The sequence below is a fragment of the Homalodisca vitripennis genome, chromosome 4 (genome assembly GCF_021130785.1).
Source record: "Homalodisca vitripennis isolate AUS2020 chromosome 4, UT_GWSS_2.1, whole genome shotgun sequence".
NCBI classification, from domain to species: Eukaryota; Metazoa; Arthropoda; class Insecta; order Hemiptera; family Cicadellidae; genus Homalodisca; species Homalodisca vitripennis.
The window spans coordinates 204,006,221-204,027,563 of record NC_060210.1 but is presented as its reverse complement, the minus strand read 5'-3'; the positions used below and the strand labels follow the sequence as shown (position 1 = coordinate 204,027,563).

Genomic DNA, 21,343 nt, shown 5'->3' with positions numbered 1-21,343 from the left:
AAAACTTGTTTTGGTTGAAAATAACTACGGTTTCAATTGTAGTCTAACAAAGAGTTTTCAAATATGTCATTATCTACAAAAATATTTTTTTTTTAGAGAAAACAAGGTTTGAATGTTTGCTCCTCAATTGTATTTGAAAACTTAATTAACCTATATAGTCAAATTAATTAATTAATTTAGTTACCAATTTTAACTATTTTATACAATAAATGCTTGGTTTTTATATATAATTATTGAAGTTATTAAAACAATTCTTATATAATAAAGGATTAATTCAAGTAGAGACTAACTTAAGCCTTTTCAATCAACTAAAATTATCATTCAGTAGAAAAATTCGGCTTAAGATCCAGCTGGTACAGCAAAAATGACTGACTAATACTAAAACGGGGTAGGATATGATAAGCGGACCCGGTTTTTTATATCGAAGAATGTAATCATCGATACCTAATATTCGCATCTCAAATCCTAGACTATCAATCGATATAAAAGTATCTGTAATCCGCAACAACGAACATATGTTTTAAATTAAAATGTGAATTTAATATTAACTGTGATCAAATTATTATAACCAAAATTAGGAAAACTGAAGACGACTATATTATTGCTCCTCTCACAGTTTCATTTGTTTCTTTCCCACAAATTTCACATAATGGGTTTTTCGGTATGAGTCCTACATGTTGAAGCCACGAAAATCATGTCTTATCATCTTTCTAAGCAATGTTGTGTAGTTTTCTAAAATTGACTGCCATTCTTAATAATCAAATGTTACTTATGTAAAATTGAAATATTACCTTACAAGTATTATTTGAAAGTGTTTACAGCTGTTATAGATTATTTAAGTTAATTGTTCAAAATAATTCATTAGCGTACCAGTAAGTTAAACGCCGGGGCGGCAAATCACGAATTTGACGTTACCAACGTATTCTGCTCACCCTCCTGAACAAAAAATATATATAGTACTATGGGGTGCAAATGACAAATAACATGATTTTAGGGGGTATATTGATATGTGGTTAAGTTCCTAATGTTTTAATGTTCAGTTTGTGTGCTGTGTCTGGATAATCTGTTTACTTGAATATTATCTGCGGCCGGGACTGATAGCAGCCTGATAACGTACCTGTTATCTGAGTTCTCCGGGACATGGGTCAGTTCTACACAAGATATCGTGTTCAGTAGGTCGGATTGAGTGAGTGCGTTTACAATGATGAATCAACCATCCACTAGTTCAACCAACCCTAGTGAATTGTGTGTGTCGGAGTGTTTCGTAGGGCACGTAAAGAGTTTACATTTTAACCGAAACGAAATTATCTCTTTTTTAATTGAACATGGAATTTTTTTAAATGAGTGTATGTGTTCGTCGTGCGGTCGAGTGGTGTTTTTAAACCGGGAGACTTTGTCGTTTCGTTGTGATAGACGAATTTTTTGTTGCTGCTGCTCAGCTGTATCCGCCAACACACTAATGGTATGTGTTCTCTGATCCATCTATATATTTGAGTTTTTTCATGATTTATTTAGTTTTTTAACTTTACATAATTGCCTTTGCATTACATTTCAATTTATATTTTTGATCAGCCCCTCTAGTATTTTATATTTTACTGATAGGTACTATCTTGAGGGATGTTTTTCTTTTATTGACATCAGCGCGGGGCAGCACCTTCGGTGCTGCCCCGCGCTGATGTCAATACGGTGCTGCCCCGCGCTGATGGCCAGAGGCACTCGTAATTAATTTTTTTCTCGAAATTAAGAAAAACATTATTTATTTTGATCAAAATTCTGCTCATTTCTGTATTATTTTTCATTTACGTTTGCAAAGATGGCGGCGCAACCGATGACGTCATCACGAGGTTCAATCATTGGCCACAAAAGGTCACGTGACGCTAGACGTGGATGTAGAACATGGAGATATTACTGAAAAGTTATTTAATTTTTCATTTTCTAGAACTTCGTTATTTCTCATTTCCACCCCATCAAACCTTATACTTTTTTGTTCTATATGACGATTCCAATAGGTTTTTAACGCAAAACTCGTATTTTTCCGCCCCGGCCGTTAATATGATAATTACCAAAACCGGGTCCGCTTATCGTACCCTACCCCTAAAATGTTATTTACATTTTAGTACACTGTGCTAACCATTTATTTTAGTTCAGTTATTCACCCAACTACTTGTTACAGTGTAGCCAAGAAAGATTGTGACTACCTAATCTAAACAATTTTATTCACAAAATAATAAAAAAGGCCTGTTATGGTTGTTAAAATAACTTTGTTAGGCATTTGATATAAAAATAAGATATTTTTCATGCCACTCTAGATAATAAATTTTAGGCCAAGGTATGAAGTTAAAGTTTACAAAAATATATGTTTATATATTTATATTTATATAAGGAGGTGCCTTATCGAGAAATTGTATAAAAAGCATTATTTTCGCGTAAATTACTGTAGCTTGGATTTTACTAAATTATTTAAAAATATAATGCCCCTTTCTCTCAAAATTATAGAACAGAAGCCAAACAGCACTGGTACATACCTTATTTGAATTTATCGCTAGGCATTTAAGCAGGAAATCATCTTTCTATCTGACAGGCTAGTAATTCACAACGAGCTCCTCCCGTTTGTTTTCAATGGGGTGATCGTGACAGGCGGAGAGAAAGAGTGGGGGCAGAGCCGAGCAGTACCGATAAATCCCGAACATTCCTGACAAACCCTGTACATGCGGCTGATAGCGACCTCAGTTCGGAACGGTTCTGATTTCTATTATCTTACGAATTAATGAGTCGTTTTATATCCGAATTAATGAGTCGTTTTATATCCGAACATATCTGCAAAACATAGAAATTATATCGAATTAATTATATTAATATTGAACTTTCTTTATAACTCCAAAGATACTTTACAAAATGTGAGATGGTGCACAACGAATAAAAATGTCATAATCTAGAATAGAATAGAAAAATTATTTATTTTCTTGAAAATATGTACAATAGTAAAATTATATAAACATCATTTATACCTTAAGCACAAACACAAACATTGCTCCTTAGTTGTAGACACAATTGACATGAGAATAAAAATAAAACAATGTTACTTTTTATTAAAGAAATATGAACATGTCTTTTTTTATTTTAATACAGCTAGGGTACATCAATAAACAAAATTCAAGAAAACAAAATAGGACCTCAAAAGGCAAGGAACTGCCTGTGTAGAGGCTCCAACTTTCTTAGAAAAACAAAAGAAAACAACACTCAAGCAAATGAAATTAACAAATAAATTCAAATACGATAAATCTACCCATTTAAACTAAGCTTTAATAAAACAAATTTGAATAAGATTGTAGATTCAAAATTTGTCTATAGATTATTAATATCATTCCATAATTTACTAAAATCAACTATTCCACAAACATGATATACATTTCTCTGTAAAATGTTTTCGCTCCCTGAAATTTGCTGAAATTGGCTATAGCCATTTAAGCCTATATGTCCATCCAGCTATATGCCTAAACTACAAAATAAACCAGCTAAATGAAAATGTGGTTCCTGTTATTGTAACTCTAGTGGTTACTCTGTGGTTATTTAAAACTCTGGTATTTATACGTTTTAATCTGAAAGCAATTTCATCTTTACAGTACCCATTAAAAGATCAATTTCTCCAACTTACCTTTGGAAGTTATTGGCCGTAGATTAACATTACATTTAATGAGAAACACTTCAAATTATTTAGTTTAAATATATATATATATATATATATATATATATATATATATATATATATATATGATAAACTAGTGATAAGTCAAGCCAGCGTTTCTACGCCAGGTGCAGGGTTGCAGTATTGGTTGACTCATATCTCCTTTCTGTGGCATGTCCTTTGATATCTTATCGTATTTTCTTTTGAGAACTTTAGTATTTGAAACACTTTGTTAAGTATTCATATTTTAATAACCTCAAATTATTACGATCAAGTTTTAACTTATAGCAATAGCAATATATTTCTCTGTCTGTTTGTTGGATATATAGAGAATGAGAAATAAGCTATAGACTTGAAATTGTGCATGCAACTTCGACCAAGCCTGATAAGTGTCATTTTGTGTCGTCTGGCGTACGCGATTATAATGCTGATCTGATCTATAGTACATGGAAATTATCGAATAATTTCTAACTAATAGTAATGTAACCTACAAATTATATTTATTTGATTAAGGCAGTTGGAAAATGCAATGAACCAAATATAATGTTACGAAACAATTTTATTGGTTTACATTTTAATACGAAAGATGCAATTAAAAAACTCAACATAATTGTTGATTTTGTGTTTGGAGACCCTGAAGATAAAATTCTTTAACTACTATGCTAAGTAGGGCTCTTTTTAATCCTCCTGGATGTTTAATCCACCCTCGAATGTTTTATAGCTACGCCACTGAATGTAACGAAGTTACTTTGTTACATTAGACTTCCTTACGTCTTTTTTGGTATTTCGATACTCCGTTGTATTGGTTTATTTGTATGTAGACAAGAGTAATTGCCTGCCATTAATTACGTTGTAAAATCACGGTTCAATGAAATAAATTTAATTGCGCTGCATCCTGCAGCATCCAGCTTTGAAAATGTAATATATATATATATTACATTTATACATATACATACATATACATATTACACCACCAGGCTCTATTAAATTCAGAGGAGTACAGAGCGAGAACGCGCGGACTGCTTATTCCACTATTCTAATACGCGGGCTATCTCTAGTTGGCAGGAGGGGCCCCTCCATCCCCACTTTTTCTCTCCGCCTGTCACGATCACCCCATTGAAAACAAACGGGAGGAGCTCGTGTAATTCACACGCGACAGAAACAGCAATTAAACAATAGAATAGACTGTGACCAAGGTCAGAGGCCAACAACGTAGTGATGGGAGAATCGAATACAGAATCGAATAGTATTCGAATACAGCCAGAGTATTCACATATTCGAATACATCAAAATGGATTCGAATACTTTTGAAATGAATACAATTTCTCTGGATGAATTGAATTCAAACCTGGAGTAATTCGTTTATTCTGACAAATAGTATTCAAATAAAATATCCATCCAAATGGATTCGAATACTTTTGAAATGAATACAATTTCTCTGGATGAATTGAATTCAAACCTGGAGTATTCGTTTATTCTGACAAATAGTATTCAAATAAAATATCCATCCAAATGGATTCGAATACTTTTGAAATGAATACAATTTCTCTGGATGAATTGAATTCAAACCTGGAGTATTCGTTTATTCTGACAAATAGTATTCAAATAAAATATCCAAGAGCTGTATTCGTATTCACATGAGGTTTAAAATGAATACATATATGGAGACTTTGAAATGAATAATTTAGGGAAGATTCATAATTTGAAAAAATAATTACAAATTTTAATACTTAAATAAAAGTATAATTAATTGTATAATTATTAAATTTAAAAATACATATTATATTATATATCACATATATTATATAAATAATATATATGATATATTATTGCAATGATATATTATAACTGAGTTACAGTTCTAAGCAATAAAAACAAATATGAATATTTATTTTATATAGTTGTGTAAAAACAAAATATTATTGAGGTTTTCTGGCTTCAGTCTATTTTCTACGGTAATTAGTGACAGGACCTGCTGTGGAAAATAGCCTTTCAGACGGAACTGAAGTAGCAGGTAAACAAAGATATTTCTTCTGAAGTTCGTATATCATGGGTATGACTTGTTTATACGAGGCACCAAAAGCCAAAGTATTCGAATACATATTCGAATACAGTGATGAATTCCTGACAAACAAGTAAGACAGGTCTAGACCTGTCTGTTAAAAAAGTCTCAGCTGAGCAAAAGTATTTCGAATACAAGTATTCGAATACATATTCGAATACAGGGGTGAATTCGAATTCACTGTATTCGATTCTTAAAAGTATTCGATTCTCCCATCACTACAACAACGAGGTAGTGATGGGAGAATCGAATACTTTTATGAATCGACTACAGTGAATTCGAATTCACCCCTGTATTCGAATATGTATTCGAATACTTGTATTCGAATACTTGTATTCGAATACTTTTGCTCAGCTGAGCGTTTTTAACAGACAGGTCTAGACCTGTCTTACTTGTTTGTCACGAATTCATCACTGTATTCGAATACTTTGGCTTTTGGTGCCCTCGTATAAACAAAGTCATACCCATGATATACGAACTTCAGAAGAAATATCTTTGTTTACCTGCTACTTCAGTTCCGTTTGAAAGGCTATTTTCCACAGCAGGTCCTGTCACTAATTCCCGTAGAAATAAACTGAAGCCAGAAAACCTCAATAATATTTTGTTTTTACACAACTATATAAATTAAATATTCATATTTGTTTTTTATTGCTTAGAACTGTTACTCAGTTATAATATATCATTGCAATAATATATCATATATATTATTTATATAAATATATATGATGTATAATATAATATGTATTTTTAAATTTAATAATTATACAATTAATTATACTTTTTTTAAAGTATTAAAATTTGTAATTATTTTTTTCAAAATTATGAATCTCCCCTAAATTATTCATTTCAAAGTCTCCATATACGTATTCATTTTAAACCTCATGTGAATACGAATACAGCTCTTGGATATTTTATTTGAATACTATTTGTCAGAATAAACGAATACTCCAGGTTTGAATTCAATTCATCCAGAGAAATTGTATTTCATTTCAAAAGTATTCGAATCCATTTGGATGGATATTTTATTTGAATACTATTTGTCAGAATAAACGAATACTCCAGGTTTGAATTAAATTCATCCAGAGAAATTGTATTCATTTCAAAAGTATTCGAATCCATTTTGATGTATTCGAATATGTGAATACTCTGGCTGTATTCGAATACTATTCGACTTCTCCCATCACTACAACGAGGGTACAACGGGCCAACGTTTACGTAACACAGTTTGTTGCTGGAATGCTGCATGAGAGTAATCGACTACCGAATACTGATAGAAAAACATCTGAGTGATTGACATCGATGACCCAAAGCAAATTTTGACATCCGAATCAATGTTTTAAAATCAAAAGTAGTTTTTAAGATAAAAAGTTAGTTACTTATAAATAGATTTCAGTAGATAACGTTATTTAATAGTTTTATACTTAAGTATGTTATTGAAATTCCAATGTTTATCCGATCTATTAACTGACAAAATTAATGTACTGCACAATACATGTGACATTGAACCATACAGCTGTTCGGTTATGTATGATGATGACACTAATTCTCACAGCTAACACATCAGTCCAGTCCTTAGAAATAGATTTCATACATCAGCCGTCAACTTAGGCTCTGGAATATTGCAAAAGAAACGATCTTGTTTTTAATGAAGGCAAAACAATCCAACTCTCTTTTGGCAACAAAAAAAGAAAAGTCCCCTACATTCCGGAACTATAGTCAACCACATCAGTCAAACATCTGGGGGTAAATTTCGATAATAACTTAACATTGTCCAACACATATTGATGAGCTCTGCAACAAACTGAGTAGAGCTCTTTTTGCAATTAGAACTAAGGCTATCAGCTCATCTGGTACTGTCAAAATTGCCTATCAGGTTCCTTTTTGAAAGCCATCTTAGATACTAAATTCTTGTTTGAGGTGCTTCCTCAGCAAAGAATCTTGAACGGGTCTTATTATTGCAAAAAAGAGCTTTAAGAGTTATGGCCTATTTAAAACCCCTTGATATTTAAAGACATCCTGCCACTCGACTATCTCCTTTCCTACCACTCGAACACAAAGCTCGCTCGATTGTTCCCCATATTCGCAATCGAGCCATAGCAGAGAACACTAATACCCATCCTCTTAAAATGATTCAGTGCAGTGATTAACACTCGCCCTTCATTAGCATTGAATACATGCCTGATTCCACTCGGATTTTAATTTGTATAATATGCGATTAATATCGATAAAAAATAATGTAATATGACTAAAAGGATTTTAAAAAGTTATCGAAAGACGTAAATTAAATAATGAAATGTTAGATTAAGGAGTGCTATAAAATAAATGAGATATAAGCGTTTTATTAAACATAAATTACAAATGTTATCACTAAAGATGTATAAACATCGGCCCACAACGTCCAATACATTGCCGAAAAACATCGAATCCGAAAAGATTGATATTAAAAAAACACATCGATCATCCGATGTCTATGTCAGTCGCTTAGTAACACCCACACACTCACACAGTATTAACTGGACACTTCCCCCACTGTGAACGACAACGATGTCTTTATATCGCTGTCTGTCACCACAATACTACATCCTATGGGGGGGGGGGGGGGTGGGGGGGGTGTGCGGTAATACTCATAAAATATCCTTGCTTTAGAGCTTAAAACATGTACTGATCAGTATCTGCTAGAACTTGCTTTGAATGTCTCCAATGCTTTATATATGTATGTGAGGATAACTGCTTATCTTGTAAAATTATCAACTGATTTCTTTCAAATTCGGATGGAACATTTCATTCTGAATTATTCCAGTGAAGATTTGGTAACTGGCTTAAACTGAATTCAATCAATAAATAGTTTCTAAACTTTTCCATCCGAAAAAAATGTTTCTGCTTTTCTCTAACCCTCTCACTGGTGAAAGTTGTTAACGAAGATTATTTATGCTTGCTGTACAATGATAAGGTAGTAAATTACTACCCATTTCTTTTAAATGTATCTTGGGAACTATACATCATACGACTCAGGGTACACATCAACACGTAATCTCCACGGGGCTCTACTTTTGTTGTATAACCTCTAGTATATAAGATACTGGCTTCACTAAACACATGTTGCACCACTCTGTCTGCAGCCACTTGTTATGTCAGTTTGGCTGTACTTTTGTTGTATAACCTCTAGTATATAAGATACTGGCTTGACTAAACACATGTTGCACCACTCTGTCTGCAGCCACTTGTTATGTCAGTTTGGCTGTACTTTTGTTGTATAACCTCTAGTATATAAGATACTGGCTTGACTAAACACATGTTGCACCACTCTGTCTGCAGCCACTTGTTATGTCAGTTTGGCTGTACTTTTGTTGTATAACCTCTAGTATATAAGATACTGGCTTGACTAAACACATGTTGCACCACTCTGTCTGCAGCCACTTGTTATGTCAGTTTGGCTGTACTTTTGTTGTATAACCTCTAGTATATAAGATACTGGCTTGACTAAACACATGTTGCACCACTCTGTCTGCAGCCACTTGTTATGTCAGTTTGGCTGTACTTTTGTTGTATAACCTCTAGTATATAAGATACTGGCTTGACTAAACACATGTTGCACCACTCTGTCTGCAGCCACTTGTTATGTCAGTTTGGCTGTACTTTTGTTGTATAACCTCTAGTATATAAGATACTGGCTTCACTAAACACATGTTGCACCACTCTGTCTGCAGCCACTTGTTATGTCAGTTTGGCTGTACTTTTGTTGTATAACCTCTAGTATATAAGATACTGGCTTGACTAAACACATGTTGCAACCACTCTGTCTGCAGCCACTTGTTATGTCAGTTTGGCTGTACTTTTGTTGTATAACCTCTAGTATATAAGATACTGGCTTCACTAAACACATGTTGCACCACTCTGTCTGCAGTCACTTGTTATGTCAGTTTGACTGTACTTTTGTTGTATAACCTCTAGTATATAAGATACTGGCTTGACTAAACACATGTTGTACCACTCTGTCTGCCGCCACTTGTTATGTCAGTTTGACTGTACGTTTGTTGTATAACCTCTAGTATATAAGATACTGGCTTGACTAAACACATGTTGCACCACTCTGTCTGCAGCCACTTGTTATGTCAGTTTGACTGTACTTTTGTTGTATAACCTCTAGTATATAAGATACTGGCTTGACTAAACACATGTTGCACCACTCTGTCTGCAGCCACTTGTTATGTCAGTTTGACTGTACTTTTGTTGTATAACCTCTAGTATATAAGATACTGGCTTCACTAAACACATGTTGCACCACTCTGTCTGCAGCCACTTGTTATGTCAGTTTGACTGTACTTTTGTTGTATAACCTCTAGTATATAAGATACTGGCTTGACTAAACACATGTTGCACCACTCTGTCTGCAGCCACTTGTTATGTCAGTTTGACTGTACTTTTGTTGTATAACCTCTAGTATATAAGATACTGGCTTGACTAAACACATGTTGCACCACTCTGTCTGCAGCCACTTGTTATGTCAGTTTGGCTGTACTTTTGTTGTATAACCTCTAGTGTGTATAAGATATTGGCTTCACTAAACACATGTTGCACCACTCTGTCTGCAGCCACTTGTTATGTCAGTTTGGCTGTACTTTTGTTGTATAACCTCTAGTATATAAGATACTGGCTTCACTAAACACATGTTGCACCACTCTGTCTGCAGCCACTTGTTATGTCAGTTTGGCTGTACTTTTGTTGTATAACCTCTAGTATATAAGATACTGGCTTCACTAAACACATGTTGCACCACTCTGTCTGCAGCTACTTGTTATGTCAGTTTGGCTGTACTTTTGTTGTATAACCTCTAGTATATAAGATACTGGCTTCACTAAAACACATATTGCACCACTCTGTCTGCAGCCACTTGTTATGTCAGTTTGACTGTACTTTTGTTGTATAACCTCTAGTATATAAGATACTGGCTTGACTAAACACATGTTGCACCACTCTGTCTGCAGCCACTTGTTATGTCAGTTTGACTGTACTTTTGTTGTATAACCTCTAGTATATAAGATACTGGCTTGACTAAACACATGTTGCACCACTCTGTCTGCAGCCACTTGTTATGTCAGTTTGGCTGTACTTTTGTTGTATAACCTCTAGTATATAAGATACTGGCTTCACTAAACACATATTGCACCACTCTGTCTGCAGCCACTTGTTATGTCAGTTTGGCTGTACTTTTGTTGTATAACCTCTAGTGTATAAGATACTGGCTTCACTAAACACATGTTGCACCACTCTGTCTGCAGCCATTTGTTATGTCAGTTTGGCTGTACTTTTGTTGTATAACCTCTAGTATATAAGATACTGGCTTCACTAAACACATGTTGCACCACTCTGTCTGCAGCCACTTGTTATGTCAGTTTGGCTGTACTTTTGTTGTATAACCTCTAGTGTATAAGATACTGGCTTCACTAAACACATGTTGCACCACTCTGTCTGCAGCCACTTGTTATGTCAGTTTGGCTGTACTTTTGTTGTATAACCTCTAGTATATAAGATACTGGCTTCACTAAACACATGTTGCACCACTCTGTCTGCAGCCACTTGTTATGTCAGTTTGGCTGTATCTGTTTACAGAGCCATACTCAGCGTTAGGGGGCCCTGGAAAAGATATTCTGGCTGGGCCTGTGATTTTCCGCCACTGTGCCAACAGTTGACATGGTCCATTCAGATAAATGTGTGGTGAGCCCTTGCCCCGGTGAATTGTCTGTAAAACCCGGTCTGAGTATGGGCCTGTCTGTGCGTAATAGAAAATATTGTTTTAGTGTTTTGTTTTATCGTATTAGTCTGAATAATGACTGATCCTTGTTCAAGTGACATTCCCGCGATATTACTTGATTAAAATTATTATTCAGTCAGTTCTGACAGTGATCATTATGTTTCTTTTGATGAAATACCTGAAAGTGTTTCTCTGGAAGACATTGTGTATAGGCCTGGTGTTGTACTAAACAAATAATTAATAATTAAAAATAATTGTATATATCAGTGGAATTTTGTTCTGTTATAAAACAATGAATGAAATGTGTTGTACATTTAAAAATTAAATGCTACCTCATCTTCGTATGAAGCTTAGAGGCCGTAAAAGTTAAAATATTGTTTTTTCAAACTTGAAAACTTCAGTTCTTACGGGAAAAAGTTTTGGATACAAGTATTTACTTAATTGTTGTACTGTACTTGTACGTTTTATGACAAAAATGTAGGTAGATAAGTGTCTTCTCAGGTTGTGAGTCTAATCACGGGACATAGTCACCTAAGGAAGCATCTTCACAGAGTTAGTATTTTCCTGGAGGATCCATGCTGTAGAATGTGTGAAAAGCAGGAGGAAACTGCTGAACAGTTTGACTGTTCTGCAACAGCAAGGGAGTGCTACGCCATCTTTGGTAATCTGGAAAAGGGAGGTGAATTTCCCCAGGAACACCTGATCGGTTGTCTTTGGTGATTTTAGAGCGACTGAAAGTGTAACATAAAGACTGGTTGGCCTCATGGTATACTTTTGAGGTGCGCAAAAAAGACCCTTGAGGGTTGAGTGCATGGCAATAGGAAGTTCCTGGGTAAGACACAACATTTGATCCTGATTTGAACGGCTACATAAAGTGTTGCTCAATGAGGATCCTCTCTAATCGTGTCACCGATTCTTAGCTGCAAGGCACACTACTTTAAACCTGTTACAAAAAACAAAATATGAACATTGATCTAATGGTACTGGGTGACAACTATAACATTATGTTGTGGTGTTGCAGACTAATGAGGAGGCTGTGCCACCCGTGGATGTATTGTGGATTCAAGGCAGCGAGGGAGGGGATTATTACTATTCGTTTGGCGGTTGTCATCGGTTCACCGCTCATCAAAGACTGAATCGTCCGACCATACGAGCCAAACTGGTCAAGTCTACTGTAACTGATCTCCGATGTTACCTCGGCAGTTCCACGCCAGATCTTAAGTAGCACATGCTTTAAAAATTACTGATCTGTTCTTACAACTTAATTACTTAAAAAACTATATATTTTGTAAATAATAACGGTGGTTATAACAAATCTAAATTTTGGTTGAAGAAATTAAAATAAGTCAGATTTAACTCTTTTGTATGTAATTTTAAGTTAGTACTAGGTGTCATATAATATTTCCTTGTTATGGTGGACTAGTTCTTGTATATTAAGTGTAAAATATTTAGCTATCAATTCTATTTTCTTGCATTTGAGGTCATTAGAGAGAAATGGCATTCAGTGAACTTGAAACTTGCGATAACCAACCACAACTCAGTCACTCGCTCATGCCATATGATTAACGTTATCTGCGGCAAAAACCCAACCGTTTCATCAGATCTTCTTATTTTTGTTTTAAAATAGTTCTACTCGTTCACCTCATAAGTTGTCAACTTGACATTTTTACATTGACCACGTTAATAGGCAATAGTCCATGACAATGTAACAACTTCTTCATTAGAGTGGTTAGTCTACTTAAATTCCAATTGAGCATAAACACTTGAAATAGATTTTATTTCAATAAATGAACTTGTATAGTTACAAGAAGCCTTTTTTCACAGCAAAAGGATTAACAAAGGTCTATCATTTCATGCTTCATGATGGATTTGTTTTTTTCATTCACTCTCTAACCAAAACACTATTGTCCAACAGCTTGTTTAAAAAATAATTTCTACTTTAAACTCCAAACAGTTGAGGTACTTGTTTCTTGCAGAATCTGCTGGAGCTTTCATGACTAATACTGCTGCCACTCTGTACACAGTCAAGTTCTACTTTCCTCCAATACTATTTCACTATTTCAAACTCTTAAGACTCAAAAACTGTATTGAGCAATAATGCAATGCAATTAGTCCTGTTATGTAAATTTAGAGAAAGATGATTCATCCACAGAGCAGATAACAGTGGGGTGGTTTCCTACCCATTGGTTTATGCCTTTCTCACCAATCCGCATCCACAGAGCAGATAACAGTGGGGTGGTTTCCTACCCATTGGTTTATGCCTTTCTCACCAGACCGCATCCACAGAGCAGATAACAGTGGGGTGGTTTCCTACCCATTGGTTTATGCCTTTCTCACCAATCCGCATCCACAGAGCAGATAACAGTGGGGTGGTTTCCTACCCATTGGTTTATGCCATTCTCACCAGACTGCATCCACAGAGCAGATAACATGGGATGGTTTCCTACCCATTGATTTATGCCTTTCTCACCACTCAACATGTAGTCCGCATCCACAGTGCAGATAACATGGGATGGTTTCCTACCCATTGATTTATGCCTTTCTCACCACTCAACATGTAGTCCGCATCCACAGAGCAGATAACATGGGATGGTTTCCTACCCATTGATTTATGCCTTTCTCACCACTCAACATGCAGTCCGCATCCACAGCGCAGATAACATGGGATGGTTTCCCACCCATTGGTTTATACCTTTCTCACCAGAACGCATCCACAGAGCAGATAACAGTGGAGTGGTTTCCTACCCATTGATTTATGCCTTTCTCACCACTCAACATGCAGTCCGCATCCACAGCGCAGATAACATGGGATGGTTTCCTACCCATTGGTTTATACCTTTCTCACCAGACCGCATCCACAGAGCAGATAACAGTGGGGTGGTTTCCCACCCATTGGTTTATGCCTTTCTCACCACTCAACATGCAGTCCGCATCCACAGACTAGATAACGTGGGATGGTTTCCTACCCATTGATTTATACCTTTCTCATCACTCAACATGTAGTCCGCATCCACAGAGCAGATAACATGGGATGGTTTCCTACCCATTGATTTATGCCTTTCTCACCACTCAACATGCAGTCCGCATCCACAGCGCAGATAACATGGGGTGGTTTCCCACCCATTGGTTTATACCTTTCTCACCAGAACGCATCCACAGAGCAGATAACAGTGGAGTGGTTTCCTACCCATTGATTTATGCCTTTCTCACCACTCAACATGCAGTCCGCATCCACAGAGCAGTTAACAGTGGAGTGGTTTCCTACCCATTGGTTTATGAAGGAAACAGGATTTTTCCGGACATTTGCCATCGTTCAGTGAAACAAGAAAACAGTAACATGTCTTTAGTGTTAGTGAACTTGACAACAACATGTAGGTTGTGATTCCTGACTTAGGCGTGCCACAACGCTTTAGTAAGATTTGTTTATTTTAACTTAGTTTGTAATTATGTATTAGGTTAGTTCTTTACCTGAAGAAGAGATCAGATTACAGATCTCGAAACGTAGTGTTACTGTTTTCTTGTTTCACTGAACGATGGCAAATGTCCGGAAAAATCCTGTTTCCTTCACAATCCTTCCATCGTCAAAAATAACCTTTAAACAAAGCATTGGTTTATGCCTTTCTCACCACTCAACATGCAGTCCGCATCCACAGAGCAGATAACAGTGGAGTGGTTTCCTACCCATTGATTTATGCCTTTCTCACCACTCAACATGCAGTCCGCATCCACAGAGCAGATAACGTGGGATGGTTTCCTACCCATTGATTTATGCCTTTCTCACCACTCAACATGCAGTCCGCATCCACAGGGCAGATAACAGTGGAGTGGTTTCCTACCCATTGATTTATGCCTTTCTCACCACTCAACATGCAGTCCGCATCCACAGCGCAGATAACATGGGATGGTTTCCTACCCATTGGTTTATACCTTTCTCACCAGACCGCATCCACAGAGCAGATAACAGTGGAGTGGTTTCCTACCCATTGATTTATGCCTTTCTCACCACTCAACATGCAGTCCGCATCCACAGAGCAGTTAACAGTGGAGTGGTTTCCTACCCGTTGGTTTATGCCTTTCTCACCAGTCCGCATCCACAGAGCAGATAACAGTGGAGTGGTTTCCTACCCATTGATTTATGCCTTTCTCACCACTCAACATGCAGTCCGCATCCACAGAGCAGTTAACAGTGGAGTGGTTTCCTACCCGTTGGTTTATGCCTTTCTCACCAGTCCGCATCCACAGAGCAGATAACAGTGGAGTGGTTTCCTACCCATTGATTTATGCCTTTCTCACCACTCAACATGTAGTCCGCATCCACAGAGCAGATAACAGTGGGGTGGTTTCCTACCCATTGGTTTATACCTTTCTCACCACTCAACGTGCAGTCCGCATCCACAGTGCAGATAACATGGGATGGTTTCCTACCCATTGATTTATGCCTTTCTCACCACTCAACATGCAGTCCGCATCCACAGGGCAGATAACAGTGGAGTGGTTTCCTACCCATTGATTTATGCCTTTCTCACCACTCAACATGCAGTCCGCATCCACAGCGCAGATAACATGGGATGGTTTCCTACCCATTGGTTTATACCTTTCTCACCACTCAACATGCAGTCCGCATCCACAGTGCAGTTAACAGTGGAGTGGTTTCCTACCCATTGATTTATGCCTTTCTCACCACTCAACATGCAGTCCGCATCCACAGAGCAGTTAACAGTGGAGTGGTTTCCTACCCATTGATTTATGCCTTTCTCACCACTCAACATGCAGTCCGCATCCACAGTGCAGTTAACAGTGGAGTGGTTTCCTACCCATTGATTTATGCCTTTCTCACCACTCAACATGCAGTCCGCATCCACAGTGCAGTTAACAGTGGAGTGGTTTCCTACCCATTGATTTATGCCTTTCTCACCACTCAACATGCAGTCCGCATCCACAGAGCAGTTAACAGTGGAGTGGTTTCCTACCCGTTGGTTTATGCCTTTCTCACCAGTCCGCATCCACAGAGCAGATAACAGTGGAGTGGTTTCCTACCCATTGATTTATGCCTTTCTCACCACTCAACATGCAGTCCGCATCCACAGAGCAGTTAACAGTGGAGTGGTTTCCTACCCGTTGGTTTATGCCTTTCTCACCAGTCCGCATCCACAGAGCAGATAACAGTGGAGTGGTTTCCTACCCATTGATTTATGCCTTTCTCACCACTCAACATGTAGTCCGCATCCACAGAGCAGATAACAGTGGGGTGGTTTCCAACCCATTGGTTTATACCTTTCTCACCACTCAACGTGCAGTCCGCATCCACAGTGCAGATAACATGGGATGGTTTCCCACCCATTGATTTATGCCTTTCTCACCACTCAACATGCAGTCCGCATCCACAGGGCAGATAACAGTGGAGTGGTTTCCTACCCATTGATTTATGCCTTTCTCACCACTCAACATGCAGTCCGCATCCACAGGGCAGATAACAGTGGAGTGGTTTCCTGCCCATTGATTTATGCCTTTCTCACCACTCAACATGCAGTCCGCCTCCACAGACTAGATAACGTGGGATGGTTTCCTACCCATTGATTTATGCCTTTCTCACCACTCAACATGCAGTCCGCATCCACAGCGCAGATAATGTGGGATGGTTTCCTACCCATTGATTTATGCCTTTCTCACCACTCAACATGCAGTCGGCATCCACAGAGTAGATAACGTGGGATGGTTTCCTACCCATTGATTTATGCCTTTCTCACCACTCAACATGCAGTCGGCATCCACAGAGTAGATAACGTGGGATGGTTTCCTACCCATTGGTTTATGCCTTACTCACCACTCAACATGCAGTCCGACTCCACAGAGTAGATAACGTGGGATGGTTTTCCTTCCCATTCTTTTTCTTCTATGGGCCGGCCTATTGTCATGCACTTAACCCTCAAGGCGCACCTCGGAAGCACACCACAAGGCCTACCAGTCTATTATTTCAGGAGTTCCACAAACTGCCGCAAACAACCTATCAAGTCCATCTGGGAAAATTCACCACCCTTGTCCAAACTACTAAAGATGGCATACCGCTCTCTTGCTATTGCAGGATAATTAAAGAGCAAGTGTTCGGCAGTTTTCTCCTGCTCATCACACATTTTACAGAGCGGATCCTCCTGAAGGATGTTGATTCAGTGAATATGCTTCCTCAGGTGACCATGTTCCATGACCATGATCAGACCTATAACCCGAGTAGACATTGATCTACTTAGTGAGAGAAGGTCAGACGCCACTCTGGAGGAAGGCGACTGTAGTACCATTCTACTCATTCTCATACCCGGATGCAACCTTCACCTTCTCTCATTTTTAGCGCGAACCCATTTGAAATTAAATAAAGTTTATTTCTGTTAAAGTTACAAACTATTACAATTAGTTTTAATATCTGAATTTATAATTAATGTATATACAATAAATAATCAAAAGTATTATATATAGCGTATGGAAATTTAGCCTACATGGGCAAGCAGCCTGTGCGTAGGCTAGAGTCGTATTATTAATAAATAGTATGTATATAAAACTATTCTCCAAGGAATGTAGCACTGATATATCTCTTACAGCAAAGTTACTGTAGTCTTTATTAAATAAATAGTTTATCACCATCAGTGTATTCCAGTACCTGTCAACTGGTATTTTTTCAAGTTTACTGCCGAAGGTGGATGTGAAGGGGGAGATAAATGTAGTATTCAGTAATGTCTACTGTAGCAGTTAGTTGTAGGTAATTATAATCATGAGCAAACAATTTCGAGATAGTCCCATAGGATTCATACCTTGGGTTACCGAAGAACAGTTGAGGGCCTGTCATAATTTTGACACTGAGCCCCGGTTGGCCAGAGCATCAGCTCTTTCATTCCCAGGGATCCCCTCGTGACCAGGAACCCAACCGACAGTCATATTATTGATTCTGCCAAGGGAAGGAACGACTTGATAGCAATCTCAGACAAGTTTGGAGTTGAACACACAAGAGTCCAGCGCCACCAGTGCTGCTGGACTATCAAATGTGAACTCTGCCAATCTGCTAAGGAGAACTTTACAGCTCTTGGTTTGAAGGCACTCTGCAGTATGGAATAATCCACTATGGAGGTACCTACGAGTCTGTTTTAATACCAATAAAAACTCACAAAGATTTGCGGTGAGAAATATTTATAATTTAAAGAAATATGGTAGAATTTCACAGTTATTTAAGGAAGACATTTTAACTTTTAATCAACTTTATATTTTATCATTGTTTAACCCTTAAAGCGCCAAACAGTTTCAGCTAAACTCTGGATTAGCGCTCATTTATTATAAAAAATTACAATTAGATTTTCTCAACGCTAATTTTAATTTCTTTTTTTAGGTAACAAAATAAAACAGAAACTGCAAAAAAATATCTTTTATCATATTTATTGCCCAAAATACACATGATTTACTATGTAGCGTTCCAGCTCCTTTATAAATTTTACCCAATGCTTACTGTTTCCTTTTATTATTATGTATATCAATAATGACATTGCGTGCTTATAATTATGTACTAGAATAGAACTAGAAAATAAGTATATTACATATTTAATACAAAGTTATAATAAAAAATTAAATTTACATGCCAAAAATTTGAAAACCAAATATTTTCCAAATTCTTAGTCCTCTAACGGGTGTTATTTTTATAATAATTACAAAATGGTTTTCAGATGTTTATAGAAGTAAATAAAATATTGTAACACTTATTGGAGTAAAAACAAGCATAAATAAAAAAAATAAACATAAATGTAGAATTTCGTAACAAGAGCTAAAATACATAATTATAAATATAAGGAGTAAAAATATTTCTACGAGGAAAAAAGACTTTTATCGCCATTCAAGAAACTGTTTATTTCAAAAGTTTATAAATATATAACTTTCATAAAAAGATGATCATATAACACATAAAACTACACAGTAGTTTACCGATCAACTATTCGCACTGCTTCAACAGGATATGAAGAAGAACACAAGAGCTGCCCGGCGCGCGGCGAGGCAGTGACGTACGCATAAATGCGCTTGCGGCGTTGAGCAATACTACCAAACTTCCAGCTGTTCAACAAAAACCGGTTCAGTATCGATCTTTAAACACAAAGATTGTCACGTGATGTGGCACAGCCCCGCTACACTACTGTAACATACACCCCTTACAGTCTAGCGGACAAACTCTGAACTAACAGTGCAAAATAGTAAAAACAAGTATATTGCGCGTCTACGCGCTTACGGCGTTCAGAGCAAAGTCGATCCTCGCGCGCATATGCGCTTACGGCGCTTTAAGGGTTAAATTACATCCATACATTCTAGGCAGTTTTAACATTAAAAAGAATGTAGTTAATACAAGATCATCATCTCAAGTAAAGCAAATTTAAATGCCAAACTACACCAAGGAGTTGGCAAAAAAATTCACTTATACAGCCGTTAAACATTTCAGTGCACTCATAATAACTATTGTAACAGTCTATTGTATGAACCGAAACCAAAATTTAAGATAAAAGCTAGAGAATATTTGAAAGAGCTACATTTTTAATGGTTTTATTTTTATTGTTGTGTCACATTAAATATAGTTTATCATATAATTTAAAAAATGTTATGTATTTTAGAGTTTCTTATAATATGTCTACTGTTGAGCTGTTATTGTTGAAATTGTTTGACAGATCTACATATTGTTGCATTTTTTACTGTTGTACATATTTTATATTAAATCCTGTTTTGTTGAACTTGGTGAACCTTGGATTTGTTAAATTTGTACCAACATTTGAATATCGATTTATCACATAATAGTTGTTTTTTATCTTCTAAATGAATTTTACCATTAAATGCCTACTGCCAAGCTATAGTTGTTGAAATTGTTTGTTAAATAACTTAATAAATTTGTTATAGTTTGATATTTTTGTATTTAATCATGTATTATTGACTTATGTATTTTAAATCTGTCTAAGTAATCCTTAAATTTGTTTAGCATTTTACTATTAATTGGTCTTATTTGATTTATGTAATGATTTATTTATTTATAATATCTAAAATTTTTTAAACATGTTATTTATTTAAATTTAAGTTCACCCTCTGCCAAAAGATGACTGGATAGGCTTTGAATATACTTTACCAAATGTATTATAAATTGACAATATATTAAAAAAGAAATTGTTTTTCTCTTCCACACGTGCATATGGAATTGCATATTTTGTAAACTATTTGAAAATAAAATTGTTGTGAACTGTGAACATTCCGTGAAAATATTGATCGTCTTATTCCTATATCATAGACAAAGATTCCCACAAGCACATTACATAATAGCTGCGACCTCCTCCTGAAAAACTGTAGGATAAGGACCCATAGGGACCACCAGCTCCCTGCATGGTCTCCCCCCAAGAAGTGCCAATTTTTGTTTTAGAGCTGTCTGTAAACCATTCAAGCTCCGCTGGTGGAAGAGGTTTTCTTCCCTCCAACCAATTGTCCCTAGGAGGTATCACAATCCCAAAGGGTTTGTCGAAGGATAATTTTTGTGGCATCTGATCAGAGATCGTGTGCAGAGCATCCCCCTGAATCAGGATGCTAATTCTACAGTGCCCACCGCTGCAGCCCGACCAGAATCCTGCTTGCTGAAGACAGTAGGCACTCCTCCTGGCCATAGCCCGAATGACAATGTTTAGGGGGGCAAGGTTGAGGCAACAGTCTAGAGCTACACCCTGTGCACTAGGAAAAGCCCCAGTGATAGTAAGGCAAGCCATTCTTTAGATACCCGCTAGACAAGGTACCACCACCTTGGCCTCCGTTTTTGGCATCCAGACAACAGCCCCATACATTAGTGCATACA

General features: G+C 36.8%; 3 protein-coding genes and 1 long non-coding RNA gene across 6 annotated transcripts in view; 3 read left to right on the top strand and 1 right to left on the bottom strand.

Moving 5' to 3' along the window:
• Positions 1 to 2,619, bottom strand: part of LOC124360925 (atlastin-2-like) — a 106,788-nt gene extending 104,169 nt beyond the window's left edge. Inside the window, exon 1 of one of the 3 annotated variants that reach the window (XM_046814927.1) lies at positions 2,526 to 2,619. The gene's annotated coding sequence lies outside the window, so the exon portion shown is untranslated. The remainder of the gene's footprint in view (positions 1 to 2,525) is intronic. The other 2 variants (XM_046814926.1, XM_046814928.1) reach the window with 2 other exon arrangements.
• LOC124361381 (cell surface glycoprotein 1-like) overlaps positions 1 to 13,520 on the top strand; it is a 30,741-nt gene extending 17,221 nt beyond the window's left edge. Inside the window, exon 2 of the mRNA XM_046815429.1 lies at positions 12,500 to 13,520. Coding sequence (XP_046671385.1) covers positions 12,500 to 12,724 — 225 coding nt within the window. The 3' untranslated portion in view covers positions 12,725 to 13,520. The remainder of the gene's footprint in view (positions 1 to 12,499) is intronic.
• An 885-nt stretch (positions 13,521 to 14,405) lies between these two features.
• Positions 14,406 to 16,655, top strand: LOC124360924. Its single transcript, XM_046814925.1, has 2 exons — positions 14,406 to 14,717; positions 15,289 to 16,655. The coding sequence occupies exons 1-2, from the start codon at positions 14,531 to 14,533 to the stop codon at positions 15,603 to 15,605; spliced, it is 504 nt and encodes a 167-aa protein (XP_046670881.1). The 5' UTR covers positions 14,406 to 14,530; the 3' UTR covers positions 15,606 to 16,655.
• A 1,024-nt stretch (positions 16,656 to 17,679) lies between these two features.
• Positions 17,680 to 20,750, top strand: LOC124360923. The gene is made up of 2 exons (XR_006922289.1): positions 17,680 to 18,756; positions 19,808 to 20,750. It is a non-coding gene; the product is annotated as an uncharacterized LOC124360923 (long non-coding RNA).
• The last annotated feature ends 593 nt before the right edge of the window (positions 20,751 to 21,343 follow it).